The sequence below is a fragment of the Pinus tabuliformis genome, chromosome 1_2, assembly GCF_031772625.1.
Source record: "Pinus tabuliformis cultivar Carrire ecotype Pingquan chromosome 1_2, CPIR1, whole genome shotgun sequence".
Lineage (NCBI taxonomy): Eukaryota > Viridiplantae > Streptophyta > Pinopsida > Pinales > Pinaceae > Pinus > Pinus tabuliformis.
In genome coordinates, this window is record NC_142298.1 from 1,312,359,379 (window position 1) to 1,312,385,792 (window position 26,414).

Consider the following 26,414-nt stretch of genomic DNA (forward strand, 5'->3'; position numbering starts at 1 on the left):
AAACCCAGAAAATTATTTGCTTCTGAAAAAGAAGGGATAATTAACTGGATAAAAAAAACACTCCAAGGTGTACTCATTTGCTGATCGAGTCTCAACATCCTAGGTTTGTTACAGACTCAAAAACTTATCATTACTAGTATGACTTATTATAATTCCCCATAGGGTGTGGAATCTGGGTACAAGAAAGATGATGAAAAGATAGAAGTAGAGTTAAAAAACTCTGTTGATTGATGATATCTGATGGTACATGTGTCCTTTGGATTATCCTTGGGCATGGAGTCTTCATATAATCATCAGGTGCCACTCCAGTGGTCAACAATACACATCACTATAGAAGCACTATCACACATCACTGTCATAGAGGCGCTATCACACATCACTATCACAGAGGCACTGTCACATATCATTGTCACATAACTGCCATACTCTCATTCATCTTTGTCACAAGACCAAATATCACTGTCATGCATAGCTGTCATATGTCATTGCCATACATCATCGTTATCAAGAGTCCTTATCATATGTCCATGCCATACATTATCATTGTCGCTATCATTATTGTACAACCCAAATGATACTAAGTTTTGGATATCCTTTTCAGCCCTCCTATATTTAGCCCTGTGCACACTGAAGTAGGCCACAAATGTCATCAAAGAAACCGCTGATATTGGCCGAAAAAGGTCTGAGGAAGAAGGCCACAGAGATCCACAAGAAGGCCACAGAGATTCATAAAGAAAAGCCACAGGTAGGCCGCATGCAATCACAGAGATAGGGCTGTAGTAGGCCGCATGCAATCACAGAGATAGGGCTGTAGTAGGCCGCAGAAGATCTAGAGTAGAGGACCACAGAAAATGCCTCAAATAGCCACAGAGATGCCACAATTAAGGCCATAGAAAATGCCTTAGTCAGGGCTGCAGAAGGTGCCTCAAATAGCCGTAGAGATGGCCACCATTAGGCCGCAGAGACAACCACCAGAAGGCCGAAGAGATGGGCACAAGTAGGCCGCAGAGATGCTACTGTTAGGCCACAGAGATATGTCACATTAGGCCGCAGATGTAGCCCCCAATAGGCCACAGATGATGCTACCAATATGCCACAGAAGATACCTCCAGCAGGTCACAGAAGATGTGCCACAGAATTGTGAGTTGCAAGTGCCAAACAGAGAAGGATAGATGCCTATATGTAGTTGTTTCATCATAAGAAGGGACACAACCTTTGGGTTAGGCCGACTTGTAAATATTATGAGGTTGACTTGAATTTGGAGGGAAACCATAAATTCAAAATTGCTAATAAATGTCTTGATATTGGAGCCGTCATGAATGCTTGCCCAAATAAATTGTCACATCAAATAATAATGAGAGGAGTGCCAAACACATTAATAATACTTTCTCTTGTATCCACTTGAATTCTCTTTGGGGTAGTTGGGTTTCTCTTTGGGAAATTCATCCTGAAGCTGCCAATTTTCAACAAACTGGCGCTCAGGATACCTGCTTATCTGTCACAAAACAATGGAGGTAAGTTTCCAAACACTTATTTGCAATTTCTGTTTGGCCATCTGTCTGTGAATGGTAAGCTGAACTCATATTTAGGGTTATCCCTGTTTGTTTGCAAAATTCTTTCCAAAAGGTCCCTTTATGTCTGTTACAATTTACAGCAAATGCAAGTTATTTTTTTACACATTATATGTTATGTTGTATTTCTTCTTCTGTTTTATAATATGGTTTGATGTTGCTGGATTTCTGACAGCCGAAGTTTGTGTCGAACAGGTGTTGAGAAAATTGTTGAAGGAGACCTTGTGTATTGTAAGGGAACTGAAGTTGATAAACAAAGTCCAAGGGAACAATCCAAAAATGAAGCCAATGATGGCGATGCTGGATATGAGTTTGATGTTCTAGATGAAGCTTCTGAAAGTGATTTCTCTCAAGAAAGTCGTAAAGTAGCAAAGGTAGGATCACTGATATGAACTTTTGGTTCGAACATTGTTTATTTTGACAAGGTTCATAACATACTATCATATCCTTCTTGTTCGTTATTCTTGAGATTCAGGACATCCTGCGCATCAATGCTTAGATACTGATAGTGACTCTAAATCTCTGTATTATATGTGGGTTGGTTATCGTTACTGGAAGTAATAGATGTCAAAAATCAAGGATGTTTACCTCCTTTTGTCTCATGATGCATTCACATGACATGATTACAAGATTAGAATGCTTTGGTATGGATACATTGGACAAGGTAATCTAGGAAAACATAAGATAATCTTATTAGTGTTCAACAAATGACGACTATAGTAGGTCAATGGAAATTCTGTGTACAATGCTGTCGATATAAAGTGGGAGTGCCAATACTTCTATGAAAAGCAAGATTCAGAAGGTAAAGTATGGTCTAAGATAAATACTGAGAAAACAAACTCTTGGAGCAGAAAACTGCTATGAAAGAAAAATGTAAGATGGGAATGGATCCAAGATCTGGAATACAAATAATGATGCAAGCAGATTAGGGTCCTCTGGATCTGTCTCCCCTAAAATCCAAGGCTAAATGGAGAAAACTTGAGATAGAAGGTTGTCGAGGGGAAGCACTGGAGGAGGATCTGAACTGCATGCTGTGTTCTTCTCTAATTGGTCCACAACTTATTACTGAAGAACGCATTTCTTACCTATAATACTCTCTTTTTTTGTTATTTAAGCTTTAAGCTTAATCCTTAGTGCATGTTGCAGATTCTTTGTACAATCCCTTTCTATGCTTATGAATGTTGTAATGCCAGGTTCCATATGCCGTTTTTGTTACTCAAGAACAATTTTATATATTCTTATTTCTCAATCTCATGCATCCATAGACAGAGGCATTGTAAGAGATAGATACTACAAGGATTTTAATGACTGTGTTCATTTAATGTAATTAAGTACATCTGCAAATTGAGTCTTATTTTATGTATGATTGGTTTTGAGATACTCTAGGCCCTTTCCTCATATATTTGGTACCTTTTCCTCATTTTTGGTCATTTATGGGTATTAATACTATCCCTCTGTTTTCTTTATCACAAAAAATGATTCTCATTATTAGGCAGATTATTCCATTATTAAGTTACAATAAATGTTTTAAGTGGAAGCTTATAATTTTTTAGAAAGCTAGCAGGTAATCATATAAATATATTATTTATAATTTTATGTGTTATTTGTTTTTGGTGCATACTTTGCCATTGTCAATTTACAAAATTCTGTGAATTAGTTATAATTCTTGTTTTTTTGCACAGAATGAAAAAGAAAGGAAGGAAGAATGAATGAAAGAAAAACGCAATGATATTCACTATCGATCATATGTGATGACTTAGCATTACCCCTCTAGTCAAAATAAAGGGTCACCTGTTTAAATAAATGGTAAATCCGCCTAGAATTTGGCTATCTAGTAGAAACTTTGCCTATGTGAGTAATGTGCAAGAATATATTTTATTTCTTTGGAGTTGTTGAATAGATCAACGGTGGTGAAAACGAGGTGGTTGCAGTGAGCAGCAACTACTATTGTGGCTATAGCGATTACACCGGTTTGATTAAGTAATCTAGAATACTCGGCTTGTGCTCTGTAATGAACAAAGTTCAAACTCACAAGTTAAATACTCCAAAATACTTGGAATATGAAGATGTCCATTGAGAATACATGTATATATAAAATGTATGAATGAGAATATGATTTCGTAACAACTGAGTGCCCCATAGACTAACGGTCATGAACAGTCATGTCCTTTAAGACATGCCACCTTAGTGTACTAATCATTGTTAAGTTTTAACTATTATTTAATTATTAATTATTTTCATTCATAATGTTGCCTTTCACTTTAGAAAAGCTTTGTCCTCGAAGCTTATTAATGAAACGACTTGATATATTTTTCTGTCTTATAATGTCACTGTTGGAAATATTGAGAGAAGGGTGAATCAATATTTTTTTTCAATTAGTATATTTTAATTTTTAGAGCATTACATTCAATAAATTATCATCACACCACATGAACAATAAACAACACAATTCAACCATGCACAAACATCAAGATAGTAGACAACAGATTTTAGGTGGAAACCCTTTCGTGAGAAAAACCACCGAACGTTTCTTAATATTTGTCTTCAATAATTTACATCAATTATTCAGCTCCAACTTTCAAGATTTTCATCTCAAACTGAAGGAGGCTCCAACCCCCTAGTTTACAAGTTCCAACCTGAAGGATACTCCCACACCATAGTCTATAAGCTGCAATTGAAAGGATGCTCTAACGCCCTAGCTTTATCAGCTTCCACTGAAAGGACATTCCAATGCCCTGTGCAGGGTCCAACCTAGCCTATCACCACCTTGCCGGCTTGAAGTGTTCTTAGGCTCCGACCTAAAGGTGACTCCACTCTCCTGACTTGTACCACCCTGCCACCCTGAAGATAGAAGATAAAGTTTGCCACAATCTTTGTCACTATATCAAACTGCAGTCATCACTATCTATGCCATACAATCATTGCACTATGTGTTGTCCCATCAATAACAACCCCTAAGAAATTTTGGCCATACAAAAACCTTAGTTGTTCAAGCTCTGCTCAACGTACTCTCACTCCCTCTAGGCGTTTAGTCTATACATAGTAGCAGTTTACTCAACAATGCACAACAACAATACCATATGTGTTAAGTTTAGGTATGTTCTATGCTAGAGCAATTTATTTAAATTTTCATAGTTAGCAATCACATCAACATTAAAGTAAACTGCAGATAGAACATAAATATAAATCGCAAAAGACAAGCCAAGACAAGAGGACACAAGATGTGGCGCCAGCCAGGGACAAACCCCAATGTGGGGAAACCCTTGATCAATTCTTCTTTTATGTTCTTCAAAGTTCAGCAGAGAACTAAGTCATAGGACACGTCCTCCAGGGTCCCGTGTCCCGTATTTTACGTATTGGACACGAAAACAACCCTAATACGTGTCAAATACGGTTTTTATCGTGTCCTGTAAAATGGAATACATATTCGCCGGTTTTCGTTGTGTCCTAAATTTGGAAAACGCTTATTTCGTTGGTAGAAAACGTTGCCTGCATAAGCTGCAATTTTTTTTGAAAGAAACAAATAATTTTTGAGTGGGGCAGCTTAATGATCAAGTCTAGGCACTAGTATTGATATGCTATTCATGGTAATGTTAAATTCTTAATGTAAAAGTGACATTCTCCTTAATCTTCATTTTCATCCTTTTACTTAAATTTTTAACATTACCATGAAATGATTCAGGATGTTTGAGAGTGGTTCCGGCCTCATTGGATTTCATATGGAGAAAGTAGAATTTTAGATTTCATTCAAAATGCAGCGGACTTATCAGTTTTTCAGGATTTCAGGATTGGGAGATTGTAATGTTTCCAGGTGACACCACCTGCCCGGGCTACCCCTGCCACCAGTAGAGGACGTGGTCTACCTCCTATAGCTCCTACTTCTAGTTCTTCAGCTTCTAGAGCATAGCAAACTCCACTGCCAACTCCACCAGCACCAGCATCTACATCTAGAGGGAAAGGGAAAGCTGTGGCATTTTCTCGCAAGAGGGGCAGAGGAAATCAATAGGATTAGACTAAATCACATAATCAATCTTTTGTCGACGCGTTTCGAACCAACCAGTGTGGTTGATCGTCAAGACAAGTTGAAGACTAATCTGGTTAACCAGATTAACCAGATTAGTCTTCAACTTGTCCTGACGATGAACTACACTGGTTGGTTCGAAACGCGTCGACAAAAGATTGATTATGTGATTTTGCCGAAGATTATCTAACAATGTTATGGATCACAGAAGTCTAAATTCCTTAAGGATTAGACTAGTTATTTTCTTATGTGTTTGTAAGTTGTACATGAACAATGAACATTGAATATTCAAGAATCAAGACCAAGCATATCACATTCTAATTTCTAAATAGTAAATTTTGATTCTATTTATTTTTTTAAAGTGAACTATGAACTTTGAGAAGTAATTATATTTTAATTTGATTAGATAAGCTGCAACCTGCAATTTAATATGGATAAAAAACTATATTTCGGGATATCTATATCTATCTATATATATATATATTTATTAAATATATATAAAACGTGTCCCCGTGTCCTGTTTCCAAGTCGCTGCGTTTCGTATTGAATACTCGTATTTACATGTCCTCCGTGTCTCGTGTCCTCGTGTCATGTGACTTAGGCAGAGAAAGTGAGAGAGATAGTACATTTACAATAGAAGTCAATATTTTGACTTATGATATCGCATGAGATCAGTTGAAGACATATTGCTTCAACTGATTCTCTGAGGTGACTCCTTCACCTATCATAGTGCTGCCTTTCGTCCATTTGCTGCACATCACCATGTGACACCATGTTGTACTATCACATGTGTTGAACCTAGATGACTGAGCTGCTCCTGCTCTCATCATCATGCTTATTTATCATGCCCATCATACTGCATCATACATCATCATGCTGTCTCACACATCAACATGCTGTCTTATCCATCATCATGCTGCTCATTCATCTTCATGCTGTTCCTTATTGAGATTACAACAAAGATGGTCTCTACATATTCTTCAAACCTTGCAATTGCACCTGCTGTAGATTATGTAACATCATGATATGAGACTGCTCATACTTGTCATCCTTTATTATGACTAAGATCACTATGCCGAGGTCATGAAAGTGCATTTCTGTGGGATCACTGGAATCCTTCTTATCATAATTATAACTGGATTATGACTGTAGGCCGAGACAAAGAGTGTCACTTCAAGACTCTTGTCTTCACAAGTATGCCTGAGACTGTTATGTCTCCATGACTGTGTATAAGGTGTCTCCATGAATGAGTCTTCATGAAACTGCGTGACTGGAGTCTCTATGCCTTGATCTATGCTGCCAGATCCACTCTACACGGTAGCCTGATCTACGTTGCCAGATCCACATACATCACAGGATGCCGAGAGTGTCAACGATTGCTGCGTCCTTCATGAAGCCATGACTGCACCTAAAACCATGGTGCAGTCAATACCCTACTACGGATTTGACTGTCTCTCTCTATATTGCTGCAGCTACCCTTTATGACTGCGGCTATCCTTTATGACTACGGCTTCCTTCATATCACAACGGCTATCCTTTATGAGTTTGGACAACGTATTATACCTGCGTTTTGGGATGCATAGGACAACGTATTATACCTGCATTTTGGGCTGCATACGACAGCGCATTATACCTGCGTCTTGAATAGCGTATTATACCTGCGTTTTGGACAACATATTATACCTGCGTTTAGGGCTGTTTGGACAACATATAAACGTAGTTCATCACTGCGTTTAGAGTAGTAAGATCTCCCTTAACTGCGGCTGTGGATAGACCCTTCTTCTTGCTGCGTATAGACTTCTTCATGACCATTGCTTCTGTGTTTTAGATCTAGGGTATTATTTGTACATAGGCCAGCGTATCCTCTATGTGTTCTTCCTTCTCCAAAAACCCAAGACGTGGAGAGGAGATCACACATCAGGAGGATATATATTACAAATGATTTCAAGTCCTCTGTATTTATACTAAAACGTAGATGATGGATAGACATGTCTATTGGGCTTCTCAGCCTACTCAATTTGCTGGCCGACTTGACAATTTATTTTATAACATAAATAAATTCATAACTTCATAAATACTTATCGGAATCGGATGATATTTAGATCAAACCTACACCTCTCGATGAGAGGGATCCAATAAAAATATCAGCTGCCATAAATAAGATGACCCACATGGAGTTTGGCCCTAGTTGCCAATTTTAACAATATGCAAGTAGCAACAACATTACAATACAAGGCATTAATAAGCTCTTTGCGATACCACTGTCAGCATCTACCTTTGAACCTTGATTACCCAATGTCTTCCAATTTCCAATTTGGATCCGAAGTAACTATATAGAAGGATATATCAAATTAAGTGTTCTATAATTCGATTTTTTCAGGTTCCCTGCTACAAAATCAGCCTATACCACTGTCAACATCCATCTTTGAACCCTTATTGCTCAACGTCTTCCAATTTCCAATTTGGATCCAAAGTAACTATATAGAATGATATATTAAATTAAGTGTTCTACAGTTTGATTCTTTCAGGCGCCCTTCTACAAAATCAATGTTTTCAGTGTCGGTGGTACAAAATGTATAATTTCAACCTCTTGTTTGATCAACAAAATGAAGACTTGCTAGAAAACAAAAATAGTTTTTGACCCTTGACCTCGACGAGATGACTCTCCTCCATTTCAAATTCTGATGTGTAAGGTTGTTTGACATATAATTGTCTTGGTTTACTTTTATTGTGGGTATTGTTGAAAAATGTGTAACTAGGTTCAGTCTTCATAAATATGAAATGTACTTTTGATTCTTGAATATTGTAAAATGAAAGAAAAATTATTATTTCTATTTTAGAGCATGGGTTTCATGCTCAAGGTCTTTTATTTTAGAGATCAAGCACCCATTGAGTGCTTCTAGGGTTTGTCCTAGGTCAAGAAGTCAAAAGAGTCATTATTATACGTTGAAGGCCCCATTAAGCACGTTGTAACTTGTAAAATAATTATTTTTATATTTGAAGTGTCAAAATACCCTTCAAGACCAAGCAACCTGCCAACTAAGAAATTTGTTATGAATAAATATATAGGAAATAATGTAAATGACAATAATCATAAATAATTATTAGTTAATTAGTAATTAGGTTGAAGAGGCATGTCTAAATGGAACATGACTCTCCATGAAGAGACACCTTCTTGGTATATAAGAAAGCCTCTCATTTCCATTGTAAGACTCAGGAAGTACACACAACTTCGTAGATGTCAATGTTGCAAAAAGACTGAACATTTTTGCTTACCCAGTAGCAGATTTAAAAGTTATGGTAGCAGATGGGAAATGTATAGATGGAGTAGGCAAGTGCCATAAGGTTAAGTTGCAATTAAGCGAATACGCAATGGAGTCCAGTTTTTATACAGTTCCCCTAGGAGGAGTAGATGTCGTTTTAGGGGTACAATGGTTACGAACACTAGGCACGTATTCAGCAAATCACATAAAGCAGTTCATTAAATTCAAGTGGGATGGAAGGAAATATAAGTTGTTTGGGTTTCAAGCACCACCAACTCAAGTCATCTCCGCTCAGCAGATGAAGAAACTTATTCGCAAGGGGGCACCAACATTTGTCGCACAATGTCAGTAGTTGGAGTTATTATTAATAGAAGGGACCCACCATCCATCATAAATTTCATTCTTATTCAGAAATATGAGAAGGTTTTTCAAGATTTACCAATGTTACCCTTTGAAAGGCAAATTGAACACATTATTGAAGTCAAACGAGACTCAACACCAGTAAGCGTTAGGCCATATCATTACCCCCATCACCACAAGATAGAAATAGAACGCTTAATACAAGACCTGTTGAAGCATGGAATTATTACGAAAATTAGAATTCCATATGCTGCACTTGTAGTATTGGTCAAAAAGAAGGATGGATCCTTTTGATTATGTATAGATTACAAAGGTTTAAACATAATCATTATTAAACATAAGTTTCCGATTCTGTTCAGTGATGAAATGCTAGATGAACTACACGGTGCATAATACTTTTCCAAATTAGGTCTAAGATTAGGCTACTACCAAATACAAGTAAGACTAGAAGACGTCGAAAAGACAACATTCAAGACTCGTGAAGGGCATTATGCCATTTGGATTAACAAATGCGCCAGCCACCTTCCAAGCCATGAATGAAATTTTCCACCCATATATGCGAAAGTTTGTATTAGTTTTCTTCGATGATATTCTGGTCTACAGTAAGACGTGGAAGGAACATCTCAAGCATCTAGAAGAAGTATTGTCTGTATTGGAGAAGAACTAGTTTTACGCCAAGCTATCAAAGTGTACGTTTGGGCAAAAGGAAGTTGAATACCTAGGACATGTTATATCCAGGGAAGGAGTCCAAGTGGATCCCAACAAAATCAAGGCAATCAAAGAATGGCCCAAACCCAAGAACGTATCCAAGCTAAGAGGATTTTTAGGTTTAACTGGGTATTACAGAAGATTTATAAAAAACTATGCACATTTGACAACACCCCTGACCAATTTGTTAAAGAAGAATGCTTTTCAGTGGAATGACCAAGCAGACAAGTGTTTTAAGAATTTAAAGGAAGTAATGTCAACCACACCAGTGCTAGCGACTCCTGACTTCTCCAAGCTGTTCGTAGTCGAATGTGATGCTTTGGGATTCAGAATTGGAGTCGTATTAATGCAGGACAACCATCCTATAGCATTTGAAAGCAAGAAACTTAATAAACGAGAGGGCTTAAAATCAACATACCAAAAAGAGATGCTTGCCATCATACATGCCTTAACAAAGTGGCGCCAATACTTGCTTGGAAGTAAATTCTCAATCCGAACCGACCACAACAGTCTACAGTTCTTACTTCAGCAAAAGACATTATCAACAAAGAAAAAAATGGATGGAGAAGTTGTCAGCCTTCGACCTAGAGATATTGCACAAAAAAGGGAAAGAAAATGTCGTGGCAGATGCACTCTCACGTAAAGATGACGACAACACAACATGCGCTGCTATGATAGTTGTTCCAGAATGGTTGGACGAAATACAAGCTGAATATGCCAAGGATGAGGATTGTGACTCCATGATTAATAATATCATTCAACATACCAACTACAAATGGAAGAATGACATATTATGGTACAAGGGTAGAATTTACCTGACACCCGCATCCAAATTTAAGGTGAGAATATTAAAAGAGTCTCACAATTCCCTTGCAGCAAGATATGTCAGATTCTACAAGACTTACTACAACATCCGTTAGTCATTCTATTGGAAGGGTATGAGCAAGGAAATCCAGAAATATGTTGCAGAATGTGATATTTGTCGAAGGAACAAAGGCGAAAATGTTCCAACCCCATGGTTACTACATCCACTACGCATTCCAAATCAAAAGTGGGAGGAGATTTCGATGGACTTTATTGAAGGACTACCTGCATCTGACGAAAAGGATAAAATATTTGTAGTAGTCAATAGACTCACTAAATATGCTCACTTTATGGCTATTAAAAAGACTGACACAACTAAACAAATCGCTGATGTGTTTTGTAAAAATATTTACAAACTACATGGTTTCCCTAAGGTCATCGTCAACGATAGAGATGTAAGGTTTAAGGGAAAATTTTGGAAGGAATTCTGTCACCAAGCAGGAATATCCCTCAACATGAGTTCGGCCTATCACCCTCAAACATATGGGAAAACCGAAATCGTTAATAAATGCTTGGAAACATATCTTCGTTGTTTCGTTACAGAGATGGATCCAATGGCTACACTTGGCAGAATGGTGGTATGATACCACGTACCACACTTAAGCTAAAATGACAGCTTTCGAAGCCTTATATGGTTACAAGCCACCTAGGTGGAAAGACATTGCACTCCTTGATTCCATGGTACTAGTAGTTATTACCAAAGGAAAATCTAACCATGGCTCGTAATAGAATGAAACAACAAGTTGACCAACACCGCGCTGAAAGAGAGTTTGAGGAGGGAGATTGGGTCTTTGCTAGATTCCAACCTTATAAGCAACTATCACTAAAACAATAAGGGAAGAATAAATTACCACCTAAATATTATGGGCCGTATCAGATAATCGAAAAAATAAGTAGCGTAGTTTATGGCTTAAAGTTACTTGATAATTCTCGAATCCATAATACCTTTCATGTATCAAGTCTCAAGAGAGTATTAGGGAAAAACCAAATAGCACAAACATAAATACCAGAGACCGATGAAGAAGGAAGAATAGTCCTCGAACGTGAAGGTATACACGCTACCCGAGAAAAGGTTTTATGATCCAAGACAATAAAGGAATACCTCATCAAATGGAAGAGGTTACCAGAGGAAGACTCGTCTTGGGAATCAAAACACTTTCTTCATCAACACCCAAACCTACCTATGCTTTGAGGACAAAGCATCTTAAGGGGAAGGCAATGTTACGAATTTAAATTCATAAAATTATTAAAAATGATAAAATATTACCTAAATAATTAAACGGTTAATTGTAATCAATTAATTAACAATTAATTAGCTAAATGAAGAGACATCAGTCCCAAAGGACATGTCTCTCTGATTAGGCATGGCCAGTCAACTCCTATTAAAGGAGCACCGCCTCAGCCTTGTAATCATCATTCAAATATTATCAATTAGTAAAATATATTACATTTAGAAACCTGTGTGTAGTGTCAAAAATCAATCAACAATTTAGAAATTAACATTTCTAATAATGTCATGATGAAGAGCCATCTTGTAAGGTATGATTTGATTTAATATTATGTTTTGATTTCTTGAATAATATCTAGATGAGTTCATGCAGGGCTACTCGAACAAGAGTTGTAAGTACAAGTACAACTAGCATTCATGTGGTGGATGGAAGAAGCATGATGAGAAAGAAGTAGTCATATGAAGGTTCCAGATATGTATCAAGAAGGCCACTTTCCATGAAGAAAGGAATGACATGACAAACCAAGAAGGAAAGTGATCGATGGCTGATGCCCTACAAGGAAGAAGCTCAACTGAATTTCATGACATCAAGGAAAGAAGTTGATCAAGCAACTAAAGGACCCATGAAGAAGAAGCCCCTGATGAAAAAGGAGAGTCTCTATTTAAGAGGGAGCTCTAACAGGTCCTTGATCAAGGGGGGGCTTGGATTGGGTCACCCCTGATTAAAAAGGAGTGACAATTTTGTTTTTATATTTCATGTGTCATGCACTAGACTAGGACTAACAACCGTAAGTCTTAGTGAAGGCCATGAAGAGAAATGTAGACACATGATGGATGTATCTTCCCTAGTTGAGAGGGAGAGATAGACAACATTATTGTCTTCATTTGGGAAGAAAGAATGGAGGATTGGGTAATCATCTAGCATCCGATGCTCTTTGAGGATGTGTAGGTCATCCAAGATAAGAGTAGGCAAGAGGACCGATATTCTTTGAGGGTTGGGAATCCAAGATAAGAATAGTCCTAGAAGGTCATACTCAGTGAACACCCAGGTGGGTATGTACCTTGGGAGACAATGATTAAGGTGTCGATAGTCATTGGTCTTGCCAACATTGTGCTCTGATCTGATGAGAGATAGAGCTGTCAGTCAAGGCCTTGCTGTTGAAACAATGTTGGTTACTATGATGCTATACCGATGGGTTACCAATCTCATTCTTCTTATGAGAAATTCTTCAAATTGAGAATGAGACACTCATGTTGGCTCAAATGTAGAGACAAACCACTATATATATGCGACTAGGGTCAACACAGGAAACACAGAACTCGGATTCATCTGAGATTTTCGAAAGGTTGTCACAGGAAGATTTTGGGTGTCACAGGAAGAAAGGACAGTGACAGGGAGATTTCAGATGCCTCGAAAATTTCATGGGTAATTATAGTAAGTAATTATAGTCTTGGTGCTGGAAAGATCTCGGTGCAGGGAAGAACACTGTCACAGTCTCGATGGATATCAAAGGAAAGAACTCGGACCTGTCTTCTAGTAGTCTCTACATACATGTAAAGGATCTCGATAACACTCACTGTCTCACTGTCTTGGCATACTAAATGGAGTGTCAGTCTTGACATACTTGTGATAAGGAGGATCACGATAATCCCACTGTGACACACTTTGTCTCGACATATTTGTGATAAGAAGGAGCTCGGTGATCACACAGTAATGCACTCTCGACATACTAGACACAATCATGATCTCGGTCTTAGTAAAGAAGCAACAATGATATCAGTGAAGGTGTAGCAATGGTGCAGTGGTATAAACCTCTGTGATATAATAGTAATGACCTCGGTGAAGCAGCAGTGATGATGATGATCTCTGCAGTGACAAAGAAGAGGAATGGTGTCTTGGTCTTGGAGTGGCCTAATAGGTAAAGGGTCATGGTCTTGGTATTCGTCAATTGAAATCTCTATAAGAAGAATTTTGTGCGGGTTTTCCTCGCAAAGAGTGAGAGGTTTTGGCCCTGGCAGAAAGCCAACATCTTGTGTCCTTGTCTCTTTTGTTTTTGGTAACTATTTGATGAACTAAGATGACACACTCTAATAATAAGAGAACATTGTGCTAATAAGGAAAAATTAAAATACCCCACAAATAGTTATCATGGCGAGAAAAATCTCATTAACTTCATTTTTCCTAGATTCTTCAACAAATCCAAAACATTTATGCACAAACGAACAAAAATTTTCATTTATATGGCATGTAAGGGTGCACTTAACCAAAATAACATCGATTGCAATCCATCTCTGAACCAAAAATACATCAACAAATAGGCTCTAGATAGCCTCTAGAATCCAAAAAAAATCATGCTACAACAAATAGCTACCTATCATCAAAATCATTGCCTATATTGGGATCTTCATCATCAATATCTCCCTCTAAGCATTAAAAAAAGATAGAATAATACGTAGCATGTCAAGTCAAGATTTTGTTTGACTGATGGGTACATTTTTTGTAGGGCCATGATAGAGGAGTTCGATAACCAATGGCACTAACATCAAGGTACATAGAGGGTTTGGTGCTCTTGATTAAATACTAGTTCCATACCCTTGTACATGACAAAATCCGATGGAAACTTTGCAATCCACCCAATCTAAAATTCTACTTTTTCCATATGAAATGCAATGAGGTCGTTACCACTATCAAACATTCTGAATCATTTCATGGTAATGTAAAAAAATTAAGTAAAAGGATGAAAATGAAAGATAAAGGAGAATACCACTTTATTTTAAGAATTTAACATTACCATGAATTGCATAGCAATACTAAGCCCATAGCATAGTTTTAAAATCCCGTTGGCTTGAACCGGAAACTAGTCAAACCGGTCGGTTCATTTGCCGACTAGGTCAAACCGGCACAAAAATCCAGTTCAGGCCTCTATTTCGCCGAAAAACCAGGAAAACCGGCCCTAATCGGCTAGTTTATGGTCAAATCGGCCTGTTCACTGCCAAGGTCGCGATGGACCCACATGGTCCGGTTTAGGAAAGTTCCAGGGTGTTTTGGAGGGTAAATAAGGGTTGTTTCCCTCCAAAAACACCCTCTCCAAGCCTTTAAAAGGAGCTTACCCCTCTCATTTGTCTCACACATCTCATTTGGAGTTTTTGTGAGTTTGATTGGGAGCTTGGAAAGTGTTGGGCTTTTGTTGGAGTAGTCATCTTGGAGGCATGGAGTTGGAGTTGGATTTATTTCTGAGATAGTTTGGAGCTGTCAGTAGAGTTGGCATCTTCAAGAGGAAGCTAAGGAAGCTAGTTTGCATTTCCAAGTAAGGATTTTCACTTGAAAAATTCCTCATTTCACTGTTGTCCATGTATTAAATTTTTTTATGTGTTCTATGCTATCAAATTTTGTAGGCTATAATGTGCAATTTTTTTCCTAAATTTAGCTTTGGTTTTCCATTTTTCTTAGCTGCATTTTTTTTTTTTTTTAAATGGCAGATTTCTTTGCAAATTTTAATTAGTTCAAGCCAACATGGTTCCATAAGGCAAAGACAGTGCATGGGCTCATTGTGATTTGATTTATGGAAAAATGATATGCAAATTTTCCATAAATCTTTAGAGGTGGGGGTATTTTCAGATTGAAGCAACACTTGGTTGGGATAAGAGGTCAAATAAAGCCATGTGAAGCACCAAATGAAGTGTTAGGTCCTGTTAGGGCAAAATACCTTTCCAAGTTTGAAAAGTTTGAGGAGAATAAGGCTAAGGAGAAGGCCATCCAAGATGAAATTACAAGGAAGAGGGAATTATTAGAAGCCATGAAGGATAGAGGGTATGATGATTATGAGATTCAAGACTCCTCTTCTATCCCTTCCACCAATGACCCCTTTCACTATGTTCCTCCTTCTCTTGGGCAACAATCAAAAGGAACAAAGAGAACAAACATCTAGAGTTATTTCTCATCCTCTGCCACCATTGCCTCTGCTAATCCCATTTCCTCCCAGCCAAGTCATCAACCCACTTTGGATCAACATTGGGAAAAACAATGCAAAGATGGTGGTATGATGTAGATATCCCATTTAATGTTTCTCACTCACTTTATTACCAAGCTATGTGGGACTCAGTTATAGCTGTAGGAAAGGGCTTCAAGGGCCCTAGTATGCATGAATTGAGGGGAGCTCTTTTGCAAAAAGAGATTTCTTCTATTGATGAGTATTTGACCGAGTATAGAGAGTCATGGCTCAAAACAGGTTGTTCCATCATGTCAGATGGATGGATCGATGGAAAAAACTGCACTATCATTAATTTCTTTGTTTCTTGCCCTCAAGGAACCATGTTTTTGAGATCAGTTGATGCATCTGATAAGGTGGAAGATGCAACCCTTCTATTTGAGCTTTTGGATGACATTATTCAGGAAGTGGGGGTGCAAAATGTTGTGCAGGTATGATTATGAGATTCAAGACTCCTATCCCTTCCACCAATGACACCTTTCACTATGTTCCTCCTCTTGGGCAACAATTAAAAGGAACAAAGAGAACAAACATCTAGAGTTATTTCTTATCCTCTGCCACCATTGCCTCTACTAATCCCATTTCCTCCTAGCTAAGTCGTCAACCCACTTTGGATCAACATTGCGAAAAACAATGCAAAGAAACTTCTTATCAATACATTGCTAGATGTTGGTATGATACTTATATCCCGTTTAATGCTGCTTGCTCACTTTATTACCAAGCTATGTGGGACTCAGTTATAGTTGCAGGAAAGGGTTTCAAGGGCCCTAGTATGCATGACTTGAGGGGAGCTCTTTTGCAAAAAGAGATTTCTTCCATTGATGAGTATTTCGCTAAGTATAGAGGGTCATGGCTCAAAACAGGTTGTTCCATCATGTCAGATGGATGGATCGATGGAAAAAACTGCACTATCATCAATTTCCTTGTTTCTTGCCCTCAAGGAACCAGGTTTTTGAGATCAGTTGATGCATTTGATAAGGTGAAAGATGCAACCCTTCTATTTGTGCTTTTGGATGACATTATTCAGGAAGTGGGAGAGCAGAATGTTGTGCAGGTAATCACAGATAATGCCTCAAACTATGGTCTTGCTGGAAAGATGCTTGAGCCCAAATATAAAACCTATTTTGGACTCCATGTGCTGCACATTGCATAGACCTCACGATTGAGGACATAGGCAAAGTGGAGTGGTTAAAAAACATTGTAGAGCATGCCAAGTGCATTACAAAATACAGTTACAACCACTCATGGGTATTAAGCCTAATGAGGAAAAACACTGGGGGCAAAGAGCTTGTTAGGCCTGCAATTACGAGATTTGCAACTCACTTCCTCATGTTGCAATGTCTCAATTCTCAATAGAAAAACTTGCAGAAAATGTTTTCTTCTGATGATTGGACTTCTTGTCGCCCGGATTGTACAAGCACCGCGACAACACTCAGGACGAGGGCTGTCACTTCGATCCCCACCCACTCCGTTCTAGCTGTCTCCCAAAAACAGGCTATGGTATGAAATGAGGCGAAGGAAGACAAGTTGAGAACCAACTTGTTTGGGAGACACGGATGAGTGGCCTAGCCACTTGGTTGAAATCATGCAATATTATTGATTAGATTTAGATTTTCTATGAGACCAGTGCCTTAATGGAGTCACAAATTCTTGCTTTCTATAAATTGGAACCAAATGAATGGATGGATACCTGCTGCTTGAATGCTTGACTAACCTATATGATATGCAAGACCTAGGACCTATGTGAGATGCAGTGATCTTGGTAAATTTTAATTAGATGCCTATTCCAAATGTAACCCTTTCCCCCACAGTTTTGAGCAGCAATTCTCAAATTAAGTTGTGAAATGGAAGCCAATAGGAAGCAGGCAGTGTCTTGATTAACAATACCTCCCCTTGTGTTCCACTCACCCAGTGCCTTCGGCGCTGCAGAGACTGTGGCTCTGACGACTGCAAGGTCACTATGTTAACTACTAGGAGAAACTGAATCTCTCAAGCTAGTGTGAAAAGGGTTTCCCTATATCTCTATCAACCTAGCTTATGCTAGGAGGTAAATTATTAATGCAAGCTAGATCTAGGACGCTAAATGCAAGATGATGAGTGAGGTTATCGTGAATTAAGATTGTTTGAGTTTCTTAAGTATTTAAGTTATGATTACTCTTTATGTCAATAGTACTTAACAACAATGGGAAAAAACGATTTTCATACAAGATGAATGCTTAACGATACAAGTGCAAAATTCAACTATAGGTCAATCCACAAGATGCTTAAGTAAATACTCTTATCCACCAGTGATTATCAACACAAGATATTATGCCAATTCAAATTTAGAATCCCATTATAACTCTATCAACAAGATTAACTTCAGATTTTGAGTGCAAAGTTAGACAACCTTTAAGACCAAGATGAGATAAACCAATTTCAGATTTATGATAATTTATATCAGCAATAATAATTCAGAAATTCCAGACTTTATTAGTGTTATGACAGCAATGAAGAAGCCACTTCAAATCATGAAATTTTGCTCAACCATGAAACATAAAAATTTCCAATGACCAACAAATGTAAACTAACTTGTTTAGCCCACTTTATGATGAAGTATTCAGTGATATTTCAGATCTGATATATTTATAACAGTGGTAAACAGATCATGGATCAGCAAGCTAATGCCCAAAATAGTGCCCAAGATGTCCAAAAATAGTAAAATTTCACCAAAACTTGAAAAAATTAATTTTTAGGGCTATTTAGAGGATGTGATTAAGAAATTTCAGATCTGATCTATTTATTATAACAGTAAACAAATGACAGATCAACAACCCAACAATGCTCAAGACAATCCCCAATATATCCAAAAATAGTAAAATTTTGTTGGAAATTGAAAATTCAAATTTTTTGACCCTCTTTAAGTATTTGATTCAGAAAATTTTGCAGGCTTGATTCAACAATTTACACAGAATATTCCAGCAAACAAAAATTTAGATCTATGTCAAATCCAAGATGTCCAAGTGGCCAAAACTCATGAAAATTAAGATTTTACAATTTTAAGTGATTTTGACCATTAAATATGTGATTTTAGGGCTTAATTGTTATTGATTTGACTGCTGTAATAAAACTGAAGTAAAACAAGAGTTTAGAGGTCAAACCCTAAGCCCAATGCCTTGTAGAAACACTTGCCTAAGTGACCCAAAATTTTGGATGAAGACGCTACTTGAAAATAAGAATTTTTTAGCCTCAAAATTTGCAAAACCACTAAGTATTTAGCCTTAAAAATTTCAGATAAGGGTTTAGGGCAGTTTAGGGAGAAAGAGGCCAAGAAAAGACAAAACAAGGTCAAGGAAAGCCAATTTGTGGGGATAAAAGGGTTGAAATGATAGATCGGGGGCTGAAATGGCAAGAGGAGGCCAAAAACTGAAAACCCATGTCTCATTTTTTTTTCTCTTCCGGATCTAAATTTTGTCGTCAAATCTTCAGTAAATGTCCCTGCAAAATTGTCTAGAGACTAGATTTTACCCTCAAGAGCTTAGATCTACCTCTTTTTTCACTTGATCCCTTGATCCAACCTGTAAAAATGAAAATAAAAACACCCAAAATCCAAATATATACAAAATGAATTTAAAAAACCCAACCCAAGTTAGAATATTGGGGGCTGAAATGGCAAGAGGAGGCCAAAAATTGAAAACCCATGTCTCATTTTTTTTTCTCTTCCGGATCTAAATTTTGCCGTCAAATCTTCAGTAAATGTCCTTGCAAAATTGTCTAGAGACTAGATTTTACCCTCAAGGGCTTAGATCTAGCTCTTCTCTCACTTGATCCCTTGATCTAACTTGCAAAAATGAAAATAAAAACACGAAAAACCCAAATATATACAAAATGAATCTAAAAACCCCAACCCAAGTTAGAAAAATAATTTACAATTAAAATTACAAAATTATTTTACAAAATATACATGGATTTTAAAATAGATTTTGAGAAAATATTTTTTTTATGATATTTTTTCCTTGAAAGAATGGCTAAAACGTTTTAGAAAAACTCATACTCACCATAGCCCTAGTGAAGATTTAGTCCACTATATAAAAACCAAGGATCCAAACAAAGTAACGCTTGCCTACTGTCTGTGAACATGGAGACCAAGGATTGGGTACCTACAAACACTATGTATTATCTCAAAATAATAACATAAAACACTACATAGGAAGCCTGTAACCACAGATCAATGAATAAGAACACCTCGAGTTGCACCCCAAAGTCTTTTATTATAGTAGAAAAAATAGTTCTTAGCGGGACAGTAGTTTACGAAATGCTTCAATAGCAATTTTAACCAGAGATCAAGATGACTAGAGACTCAACGGAGTCTCTAAATTATAGATAAATCTTCCTTGTCAAAATAATCTTGGCCATTGATAAACACTTCAAGATATTTTAATCTTGGCCCTTGATTTTTTATTTTTGAGGAATTTTAAAATTTATCATTTAATTCCATTTTAATTAGCTCAAAATTAACTATTTTGATCTAATTAACTATTTTGACCTAATTTTATAAAAAAATGACTATGACTTAATCGTCAAGGTCCAAGGGTCCAAATTTTCTTGAAATATACAATATTCCCTTGGTGGAGGACCTTTAAAATTTGATTCTTTTAAAAGCCACGATTTTTTCCATTTGGAGAATTTATTTTCTAAGACAATTTAATTTGACTCTAATTAATTAATTTTATGGCTTACGATTTAATTTTATTTTGCCAGAAAAATTAATTAGTTTGCCACGAGGGGATTTAATTATTTTTGTAACCCTCTAATACATCAGATTTTTCATTTACAAGGCTTAAAGAGGGAATACACATTCGTCTTAGACCCTCAAAACACATAACCCATCTGGGACATAATATGATTTAGTAAACCAAATGATTTGTAATAAAATAAGCTAACCAATTAGCTTAAATTATTCCCAAACCACTTTTACATCAGACTTGACAAAAAACACTAGGAATCACCTGATAATTCGACAATAAATATAACTCTAGCTTTTGGGTTTAAGTTGGAGGGAACAAACTCCTTTGATTAGCCGCGTTGAAAAACAAAGGTAATCAACGATGTTAAAAAACCTCCTAGGATGGATTTTGTCATCAAATTATAGGCTTACCTTGTTGGAAATACTGAGAGGGGGGGTGAATCAGTATTTATTTTTCCAACTGTTATTTTACCAGTTAAAACATTTATATTTCAGAACACAAGATGAACAACAAGTATCAATGCTTTTATTAATATAATCTTTGCAATAAAATAGATACAATATATAAATGGTTGCAATCAGTTCCCAAGCACCAACTTGGACTTTTGTGAGGCTCCAACCTCTAGAGCTCCAACTCTGTTTTGCCAAGGCAACAATCATGGACTTAGGAGCACCAACTCCCAAGGACTTAAATCCTTCCAATTGGGTTATCTACTTGACAGTTATCATACTCATGGTCTATCACACCATCCATCACTTTTGTTTTGGGTCAATGCTGCCAATTCATTCAGACTATTTGGGTTGGGTTATCTGCTTGTAGGAATAAATCAGTAAAGTGCATGGAGGGTTTCTAACTGGTAGACTTAGAAACTTCAACAATTGGGGTTTTTGGGAAAATTTTATTTTCATTTGTGCAGGTAAACTTCAGAGTTGATCAAGAGAATTTTTGCTGGGGTTTGAAGTTAGATCTAGGCCCTTGAGGGTAAGATCTAGTATGCATTGAATTTGCAAGCCCAACATTTAGTATTTTCGCAACAAATTTGTGGAGAAGTTTTTTTGCAGGCTTCAGAAAATTTTTGGTGACCCATTGCCTAGCCATTAGTGCTCCTGGAGCCCTCTTTTCCCCTCGGCCTCCCATCCAATTAAGCCAATAGCCCTTTTAGGGCTAGCCGTAGGCCTAAGAGGCGATTTTAGGGCCTCGACCCTCTTCCTTGGCCTAGCCGCAGGCCTCCAAGGGCCTTGACCTGCCTTCCTTTCCCTTGCCGTGGGCTTGAGGGTGGTCTAAAGGCCCTTAACCTCCCTCAAAGCCCCTTTCGTAGGCCTAACTTGGCATCCTCCTCCTCCGCTGCCCCTCTTTCTCCCTCGCTGGCCCCTCCGTCCTCCTCTGTGAGCCTCCGCTTCCCTCTCCTCCTTCTTGTCAACCTTCTAAACCTTTGCCGCAGGCAGTAAGGCCTATCCTAACCTTACCGTGGGACTACAAGGCCTTGAGCCCTAGACGTAGGCCTATTTGGCCTTGTTGCCTCCTCTAGTCCATTCCTTGCCATCTTTTGCCTCTCCTCATCTTTGTTTGGTTGTCATTTGATTTTTAAGCTAACACTTGGTGTTTTAGCAAAGAATTTGGGTCAAAATTTTGAGAATTTGGGCAAGTCCTCCATCCATCTCTAAGGCCAAAAGGCCAAGTGGTTTGCTTTTTCTAACCCTTCTGCCTCACTGTTTGCTACAACCATCTGATTTTTCAATAACAGTGGTAAGAATTTCATGAAATTGGTATAAAATCAACTAATAAGGTGTCTAACACATTGATAATCACCTGTGCAAATTGGGCATTCATTATTTAGCTTATTTCCTGAAAATCTGATGATTGTCATACTCCTTGGGATTGCATACTAGGGCCTAATCATAACAGTGCAATTGGTACCTAAAAGAGTTTAATTTGTGAAAATTCCAAAATTGGAATCCTATTGCAGCAACTGGAATTTATTCTTCTAATTGTTAATTATTTTAACAAGTTATCTGATACGACAAATATCAAATAAATTACATTGCAACCTTGACAAATAAAATACTGCGGAAATAATAGCACTGGAAATTGAGAAAATACTAGCGCACAATAAAATTTTGACACTGTTATTTTTGGACAATCGTCCCCGAAAAATCCTAATGTGGGAAAACTGATGTAGCAGATGAAGGTTTTATTATTATTATGCAACAAAAATTTTGAGTACAATAAAATGATGCCAAACTAGTGTTTCTATTTGAAAGAAATACTGGCCAAAATATTTGAGGGAATTTTACCCTCCTCTCTAAGAAATCTCGGCTTAGTCTGGGCTCAAAAATTGACCCCCGGAATGATCTGCGTCAACCTCTGCGCTGGCTCTGCGCAGTCCCTTGTACGCTCAACCCGAAACTCCCTCTGAAGCAGACGTTCTACCTGTCTTTGTTGCTGGAAGTCTCTATCCAGGCCTTTTGGAAAGTTTCTCGGCCTTCGACACTTGAAACAATCCACTCCACAGCTAAATTGATCTGCCTTTCTTGAGGCACTGCGCAGCCCCTGCATAGCCTCTTGGAGAATAATTACGACCTCCTCTTCTGACTCCTCCGGAAAATCACTATGCTGCCCCTCTGCCACCCGCTGCTCGATCTTTGAATCAATCTCACTATTGAATCATTTAATCTAATTAAGTCACTTCTAGGTGGAATTTCCATAAACAATTTCTGGGGTTCGAAGATCTCATGTATTCTAGCCTCTCCACCAAATTTCATGGCTAGAACATATCCGATGTTATAGAAACTAACACTCCCTTTTAGCGAGGAGTGTGTTTTCTCTAGTGTTGCACATCCTGCCACAACACCCTATCTTTGTATCACCTCCTGTCATGCTGTTGATGTCTGGCTGCTGTTGCCCACCAACCGCTACACAACTCCGATGCTGCATTCGTGCTGCTGTTGACCCTGCTATACTGTTGCCAACACTGCATCTGCACTGCAACTCCCTCTCATCTGTTGCTACTACAACTGCAACTACTGCAACTAAGAAGTATGCAAAATAATTTGTGCTCACTATCTAAATGGGTTCCCCACCATACCCATCTGTTCTCTAAAATAGATGAACTTAGCTCTCCTTAGAGCTTTCGTGAGTATATCTGCAACCTGCTCGTCTGTGGAACATAGTGTCGCTAGACTGCTCCACGCTGCACACAATCTTTGATGAAATGACATTGAATATCTATGTGTTTCGACCTGTGATGAAACACTAGATTCTAAGAGAGCTTTATGCAATTCTGATTATCAGACATGTGTTTGCTACCATATACTCTGCTTCTTAAGAGCTTAGTGCTACTGACTTCTGCTTCTTGCTACACCAAGAAACCATCCCTGAGTCAACACTGAAGCAGTACCCATAGGAACTTTTCCTGTTCACTAAACTGCTTGCCCAATCTGCGTCTGTGAATCCACATAAATCTGACATCATCCCCTTGGGTATATCTCAACCCCTACTTGAATATGCCACGCACATACCTCAAAATATGCCTCGCTGCTGTCCAATGTACCCTCTTTGGTTCTACCATAAACTGATTGAGGGTATTGACTGCGAAGCAAATATCTGGCCTAGTGTTGACCAGATACATGAGAGACCTGATAAGCTATTTATACAAGGTGGGGTCGACATCCTTGTCATCTGATGCATCTATCTTCTTCCAATTGCTGATCATAGGCGTAGACATGGGTCTACAATCCTGCATTATGAACCTCTTCAAAATATCTGTAGCGTATCTTCCTTACCCAAGGAAGATCTCCCTGTCCTTTTGGCACACTTCCAATCCTAGGAAATGTTGAGAATTCAATAGGTCAGTAAATATGTTAATTCTCTTAACTTGATATCTATTTGTGTTACCTTTTTACTTGTTAGCTTTGTTCCTTATTATAACAAAATGCAATACATCAAACAGCGACCAAAACAATAAAAATAGTGACACAATATATAGGTTGCAAGCCAGGGCCAAAACTCCTCCTCTTGAGGGGAAAATCCGTAAGTCTCTTCTCTCTTTATAGATTCTTCAATTGACGAATACCATGACCTATTGACTCAAACAAATACTCTCCAAGATCAAGATCAATCCGGCCTCCAGCTGCACTAACTTCGACCTCCCAATGTAGATTCGAAATTCTGTCTCCCAACAATTGTTGTTGCTTCTCTTGACGACTTCGATCTCCCTTTATTAGCCTTCTCTTTCCTTTGCTGACCCTTTCTTGAGTCTTAGAGCTAATGAGACACCCTAAGAGACCTTCGCTTGCCTTACCTTCTTTTCTTCTTCCAAAATCGAACCAGAGAGAATCCCAGCACATAAACCCTAATTTTGATCTTCTCAAGAGAGAGAGATCTAGCCCAACACTTCGACTTCTTTGACTTCCTCTTCTTCGCATAGAAAGATGGGTGAGTGTGTCTTATGGAGGAAGAGTTGCTCTATTTATATAGGCTCTTCCAAGTGTGGACGTGGCTCTTCATGTAGGCCGACTTGACAACTCTTTAGGCTGACTTGATCTTGGAGGTATTTCGACACTTTAAAGACAAAATAATTTTTTCTTTACAAGATATAATGTTCCCATAGGGTCTTCAATATATCAGAATGACTCTTAGACCTAGGAAAAACCCTAGAAGCACTCAATGGGTGATTGACCTATAAAATAAAAGAACTGAGCATGAAACCCATGCTCTAATAATAATAATTTCTTTTCATTTTATCATTTACAAGAATACATTTCATAGTTATGAAGACCGAACCTAGTTACACATTTTTCAACAGAAAATAATGTATCAACCCCAAATCCTTCATATCAAACTCTGCTGCTTGGTTCCTCTTGCAATCTTCTATGAGCCCTGATGATCCTGTCAAGAAGAGATCATCCACATACAATACAAAGATGAGTGGCTCACCCTCTACCATCAAATAGTAAAGGTTGGAATCTGCATCACTCTTGACGAATCCCATCTATTGCAAGTCGCTGTCAATCCAACCATACCATGCCCTGGGACTCTGTTTGAGCCCATATAAAGCTTTCTTCAATCTGCACACATGAGTGCGTCTTTCACGAATCTCGAAGCCCTCTGGTTGTTCAATGTACACCTCTTCCTCTATCACCCCATTCAAGAATGCTATCTTAACATCGATCTGGTGAATCTGCCATCCCACCTGAGCTGCTAGAGATATAAATGACCAAATAGAGGTGTATCTGGCAATTGGGGCGAAGGTTTCCTCATAATCTATCTCTTCTTTCTGTGCATACCCTTTTGCCCTGAACCTAGCCTTGTACTTCTCTATGCTGCCATCTGCTACATACTCGATCTTGTAGATCCATCGAGAACCTATAATTGACCTGTTCTCAGGTCTCGACACCACCTCCCAAACATTATTCGTCATGATAGAGCTATACTCTTCTACCATGGCATCTTACCCACACCTGATGTTGTAAGGCTTCTTGAAAGCTAGAAGGTTTTGCAACCTGAGCTACCAATGCTTGATATCTGTCAGGGCACCTAGGCTGTTTTTTGTTCGTTCTAGGAGCTCCAACAAACTCTGCATCTTTCAATATTTGACGAACCTCTCTGCTGGCTTGACCACTAGTTGTGGGAGGTGTTGCACTCAAATTGTCAAAGTTCTAGGGAAGCGAAAGTACTAATTTTT

The 26,414-nt window shown here is 38.0% G+C and overlaps 1 protein-coding gene across 1 annotated transcript in view; it reads left to right on the forward strand.

Moving 5' to 3' along the window:
* The window catches only part of LOC149211035 (multisubstrate pseudouridine synthase 7-like), a 361,532-nt gene that overhangs the window by 239,979 nt on the left and 95,139 nt on the right, over nt 1-26,414 (forward strand). Inside the window, exon 15 of the mRNA XM_089396877.1 lies at nt 1,767-1,945. Within this exon, the coding sequence (XP_089253003.1) occupies nt 1,767-1,945 (179 nt within the window). The remainder of the gene's footprint in view (nt 1-1,766; nt 1,946-26,414) is intronic.